Raw genomic sequence first — 6454 nt, forward strand, 5'->3', positions numbered from 1 at the left:
GCAGATGGTGCAGACGTGGACCTATTTATCAGCCCATTTTCAACAAGACAAAGGAGCCGACCCAGGGACAATGAACATGTCTTTGGGGATTTCTCAAGCTTTTCCCCGAAGCGAATCTGTCTGCAACCCACTAATATCGAGCTTCAGGATGCAGAAGCTCTGTATATCTCCGTGCATGCCTACTCAGGAGACACGCCAGATGGCAATGACACTACCTCGACAAATACAACTCCGTTGAAATTCAACCTCCGCACAAAAATTATTATGCCAAGAGAGACATTGGCTCCCCTGGAGGAAGCCGAACATGATGCAAATGATACCCAATGCAAAAATTGCCACCAATGGATTCCAGAGCGTACCCTTTTCCTGCATGAAAATTTCTGTCTCCGTAACAACATCCTCTGTCCTAAATGCGAAAACGTCTTTCAAAAACGATCCCCCGAATGGAAAAATCATTGGCATTGTCCACACGATTCCTCCTACGGTAACGACCAATCCAGTCAACTAAAACACAACACAGTCTTCCACACACCGCATGTCTGCAAAGAATTTGGCAGAGGATACGAATCGAGAAAGAGCTCATTGGGAATCTGTATATGGTGACCAACAGCGACCACAGAATGTCTCTGGAATTGAAATCGGGAGAGAGGAGGGTCATGAAATGTTCTCAGGGAATTCAGTAAACAGAACATCCGAGAATCGAATTTACGAGATGGATGCGCTGCGAATACCAGGTAGCGATGCCAGAAACTATACTCCTCACAAGTCGCGAGAATCAATCACCGTAGCTGCAACTGCAATGCCGGCCCAATCCGATACACCCCCTTTCAATAACTCCTCCTCCGGGGGCGCACAAGACACGAAGCCGAGCATAACCCCTGGGCATCAGCCAGGGCTGCACGAATTGCCTGGAGATACTGAGATGCCCGGTTCCGCCAATATCGCAATTAATTCGTCCAGGGCGAATCCATTTGAAGTTAGGATGGATGATGAATGTAGCTCAGTTGCTGCATCGTTGGCAGAGTCAGACTATATGGCATGTGTGCGAAATGACAGGGACCCTGCATTCCGGCAACCGATACATGGGCGCATTGTGGAGAGCAACTGTACAGATGATGGTGGCGACGGATTGGCCTTCGTTAACGACACTCGAAGCATTTCCTCTTCCGTTGAAGTGGAGGCCAATGAAAAACACGATTACAACATGGGACCGGCCTCACAGATAGAAAGCGGCACCCGATGCAGCCCATCCTCCATATATTCTGGTTCTCAAGGAGCGGCTGAACCAACAGCTGTTACGGGAACCCGACTCATCTGCCGTAGGTAAAGTTAATGGCAATGGAGAATCTGTGGAAGGCCATGATACTACTCCTATGATCAAAACTAGATGGGCAGAGTCCAATGGTTCAGAGCAAACCCCAAGCTTACCTGACCGGATTAACGGATGCGAAACTGAATATGCTCCAGCAGACGATAATTCTTTCCCTGGGCCGGAAATCTCCATCAAGAAAACGCCAGATCAAGATGGTAAATTGGTCGAACTGACTGAGGTTGCCACTACTCATTCTCCTGGTTTTGCCGACGCTACTGGCGGATCTACTGCATCTGACCAACTAATATCAGGTAAACACGATAAGCCTAGTGATGTTTCGGAATCTCTTAGCTCGAGCATTCCTATCGCAAATAGATTATCGAAAATACAATCTGTGCTTCTCCCTAGAGTGGAGTTGACATCAGAGTCAGTGGACAGCATTCCCAGCCATACATCCAGAGTGGTGCTCTCCCATAGGACAAACGAATGGGCTAAACATATATCAGATGCTGGGCCTCCAGAGGCCATGGAAGTGGATGATTTGCAACAAGATACAGAAACAGATGAACCTGTTGCTCCTGTTCTGGTATCTGAGCTTCAACAAACCGCCGCAAGCACCTTGTCGTCTCGGGAGTTAGATATCGATAATTCGGCCGTTCCAAAGTCTCAACATGGAGCAGACCCCAGACTAATACGGAGTTCTCTGAGAAAATCGTATATCGGCATACAGACGGCCAGCGATACTCCATCTTCGCCACCCGGCAGATCTCCAAACTCTACGAATAGTTCTCAGACCCCACCAATATATCCGTTACACCGTTCAGGGTCCAACTCCACCCTCGGCGTAGCTGCCCAAGTGGAGACTAATCGAACAAGGCCTACTTCATCCATCTCATCGACGTATAAACCTGCTAGCGGTATTCTGGAATTGAATGAATCACACCACAGGGCTCCATCATTCAGGGGACCTTCCATGTCTTCACCCCCGTTGCTTGCACAGCGCGAATCCGCAATTCGCAACAGATCCCTCCTTCTTCCTTCAAATATTTCATCCGCCACAGTCAATCACTTTTTTAAATCTCAATCCCGACTTTCTCTCAACATACCACAAACTCAACACCGATCAGCGAGTCCATACCCAACCAAGAACACCATATCTGTTGAATCTACAGACGACATTCCGCTCTCTGTCCGTCGCGAGTTAATTCATCGAGGCAACAATTTTCAAAACCAGTCGCAAACACAACCCAACCTTCACCGTCCCGCATCCGTCTGTAGTTTCCCGTCTCTCGATAACATGTCTCTGGTGACTGCTCGGCGTCAATATGAAGACGATTCGCTACAGGTGCAGGATTCGCTACAGGTGCGCGAAGCCAAATTTGCCCGATGGCGTGAATCTGTCAGAAATGAGAATATAATAAAACATTTTCCAGACGCAGCTATGGAGACGCGCTGGGCTGATCTAGTAAAAGAGCATCAGTGGAGTCAGTTAGGGAAGCAAAAGGAGGCTATTAGAACAAGCTATCGCAATTCGGTGATTGAGCAGGCGATGAGGAATGGAGATATGCTATCCATGCATAACGAGGCACTGCGGAGGATGCAAGCGTCGGCAAATAAGCATGCTTCAGGGACTCACTCGCCTGCTTCCTGACAATAAAGACCAGGGCTCTGCGCTTTTATTAAGTTTGCTTTCCCCCATCTCCCTCGTTGACGGGCAGTAAGTTCTCTGTATATGATTTTTCCCCTTCTTCTGGTTTTCTTTCTAGGTTTTCTGGGAGAGTGCCTAGATATCTGTTTGGTACTTGTGGAAGGGATATGCTTACAAACGGACTGCCGCTTCTAAACTGTATATAGATCACGATTTATTTTTTTTCCATCGTTTCACGCTTCCATAGGTACTAGATTTATGAAAACAATATTTTACATACTCCATTGGAGTAACTAGAAAGAAACTTATGTTTCTTCAGGGGAAGAGGAGTCAAATTCGAGCCATACCTCAACTTTCCCCTTAATCCTCCGTGCATGTAACCTCGGGGTCTGAACAACTCTACTGCTTAATGTTTATTAATTCCTCATTTCCCAGATTAACTACTATCATTGATGCCTTCTATATGCGTCTCAATGGTGCCATGCCTTTCTCAACACAAGAGGTGGCGGAGGAGTCGAGGTGTTCAGATGGAAAATACCATATTATAAGCCTGTTATATGAAATTGCAACGTGGTATACGCAGTAGAGTTGCGGCTACACATTGCGACCCTGACCAATCCCCTCCTTGTGTGTCTTATTACCCAGACTCTCGCTGTAGAAGGGTCCTTTGAAGGGCGGGTTCCGATGAACTCGCGATTAGCCAGCAGTTCATATCCGTGCGTGCCAACCATTCAAGCGTATGTTGAAAAAAGAAAAGAAATCCAAAACAGAGGAATGTCTATTTTGGCTAGTTGGTCGGCAGATGATTTCTGGCCGCTGACCAGGCCTTCATGGTTGACAAATCAATATAACTATCTGGGAAAGTTGCGTACATACAGTACCCATAAGAACCTTGGTGTAACATATAATCACTAAGTTTCCCTGGTTTGATTATCGTCTTCTTCTTGTTACAGAAAATTCTAGAATATGCACAGTAAAACTTCAAACCGCAATGTTACTGCTATTATTATTAAAATTTTTTTATTACACACACACACACACATATATATATATATACATATCAATTCCTGCCGCATGCCTGTGCATCCTTCTGTTGATGTCATTCGCATTTTCCGCCCAGGCAAGAGATTGCTTAATGCATAACCAAAAACACTTTGACAAATATGAGGGTTGGTTATAGAGGTCATCATTGGCACCATTACACGGTTTCAAGGGTCTCTTGACCTGTGTCAATTGGCTTCGGACATGACCATAACGAATAAATGGTGAAGGGTTAAGACTCGTCTGGGATCCGAGAGAGAGCCCTCGAGGTAAATAACGTCATCATATAGCTGCGGCGTCTACCCAGGGGCGGCAACAGAACAAGTATTGTAATATGGTCGAGGAGAGATTTCTAAATGAAATGCACAAACACTTATGATTTCATCGGTCAGAGATGTAGGGAAGGATCATGCACCCATACCATGCGGTGTAATTGACGCACCCTTTTTTCCATGTCAAGGAGCATCTTACACGTTGCAGATGTTGCTGCTCCGCATACAGGACTGTGATTTTTCACCATGCAGGAAGGAGAGTCGCATATATATGAAACTTGTCTTGGATTCATCCCTTTTTGACATGGTGTTTTGGATTGATGATATATAATTTTTCTTTGCTTGGTTCTCTCATTTTTCAACGGCCATGGCCAACAGTACAATACATGTACCAGCCTGAGGCCTATTATGACTGTTTGTGGGTAGGAGATCTCCATCTCCCAGAATCAGTATCTCACGATTTGCATTTTAGATCCATGTGGGATGGAAGAGGCCGCAGGAGGATTTTCGTATAAGCCCACAGATGAGACAGGTGTGAATCCTATCAAAAGTATTTCCAGTCAAAGCACCATATGAGGCACGCCTGAAACTTGTACCTCCTCCAGGACTGTGCAGTCGTAGGAAATTCAATGTCCAAATGTTCAAACTAATCTGACCCAGCAGCAGCAGCAGCAGCGGCGGCGGATCTTCAATGGGTAGTGATCTCCACTTCGGGAGAGGCAAGGGTTACCGTTCCTGTGGCCTGGGCTCAATAGTCTTCATTAGCTGCTGCAGGTTGATGTCAATGCGAGGCTCCCTGTCATCGGGTTTTGTCAGGCACAGGAACTATCCCACGCCCACCCGAGCCACCCGCGCCCCTGTGAAAGAGAACATTGCGACATATAGCCTCCTCAATTCATAGCCCCAAACTAGGTTTAGTTCCTGAACGGCCGGAGACATCAACCAGATTTCCACAGTTTGCAGACATACAAAGTTGGGAGGAGCATCTGGATGCAAGGCGCCCGTTTTGCACGCCCGTTTTTATGTATGTACGCGGTATGCTTCTGGCCGTGGAGACAAAGTTGCACAATGCCAATCGGCCTCTGCAGGTTGTGGACAGTAGATTTTATGGCTATTATCAGAATCGAATAAACGATGCAGAATGTCAAAAAAGGAAAAAGGAGAAATTGGAGCATGAAGTTCAACTTCCGCAAGCCCCTAACTCAACGACCGAATTAAGATTTAGCGTGGTGATGGTTCAGTACTCCGTACCAGGTCCAGCGAGGCGGGTGCCGGGGAGATATGAACTGGCTTCCGGGGCATCGCCTTGCCTTCCCGTTATTGGCCACTGATGCAGGTGTCCATGCTGCTTGGAACCTTGAACCGGAGGTGGCAGTTTGCTGTCAGGGCAGGCAGGGGCTGGAATGGAGGGAAATCCGGGCAAGGTGTTCGTTTAGTTACCCCAGCTCAGTTCTGATATAGAGAAACCATCAATATCCAGTGCTCTCTTATATTCTCGTTTTCTTTTTATGTACGGAGAACTTTTCGTGGTAAGGCGCTAATTTTCCCAAGGGAGTGTGAGGCGGCGGATCAGACGTCCGGATTTGCAACCAGGCGCATACGTCTTCCTTTCACAAGGTCACAAACACTAGTAGGAGGCAGTTTAGTTGATGCTTCCCGCTGATGATAGATCTAAAATCCTGGTGGGCCTGGAACGGTTTGCAGGCTGCACAGCTGCGTCGCCCATCCCTATGGACCCTGCCATTTCTCCCGCAGCCAGCGTTATAAAACAACTCGTAGCCTCCGTAGTCTTGTTGTAGCTTCTTCTCCGCCCTTGAAAGAGACGTTTTCGAATAACCTGAACAAGCGACAATTGAAGAAGAGGCTGCAAGACCTCACACCGGCCTGATTTGAAAACCCAGTCAGCCCAATACATTATTGCAGCTATATCAACCCCAGCGAAGACAGAACGGATGATCATGGCCTTTGCCAGAGAATTGGTTTGAGCTATTTGCAGACCCTTTTCCGGTAACCACTCATGGGCTGTTCAGGATAGTCCAGTTTTCGATGCGTTAAGTTCCATCAAGCGGCGGTTTCTTCTTGGTCTCTCAGTCTCTCCATCGATTCGACTTCCTCCCCCCAATCGCTCGGAATGGATTGTTGTGGAAAACTATTGACTGGATCTCCTGTCTGATGCCCATG

The 6454-nt window shown here is 47.1% G+C and overlaps 1 protein-coding gene across 1 annotated transcript in view; it reads left to right on the forward strand.

The window, feature by feature from the left end:
• The window catches only part of HCAG_02977 (predicted protein), a gene marked incomplete at both ends in the record, with an annotated part of 4088 nt that extends 1125 nt beyond the window's left edge, over positions 1-2963 (forward strand). Inside the window, 4 exons of the mRNA XM_001542756.1 lie at positions 155-537; positions 611-1319; positions 1468-1623; positions 1819-2963. Of these exons, the coding sequence (XP_001542806.1) occupies positions 155-537; positions 611-1319; positions 1468-1623; positions 1819-2963 (2393 nt within the window). The remainder of the gene's footprint in view (positions 1-154; positions 538-610; positions 1320-1467; positions 1624-1818) is intronic.
• Between the last annotated feature and the right edge of the window lie 3491 nt (positions 2964-6454).

The sequence above is a fragment of the Histoplasma capsulatum genome, genomic scaffold (assembly GCF_000149585.1).
Source record: "Histoplasma capsulatum NAm1 scaffold_2 genomic scaffold, whole genome shotgun sequence".
In the NCBI taxonomy this organism is placed as follows: domain Eukaryota; kingdom Fungi; phylum Ascomycota; class Eurotiomycetes; order Onygenales; family Ajellomycetaceae; genus Histoplasma; species Histoplasma mississippiense.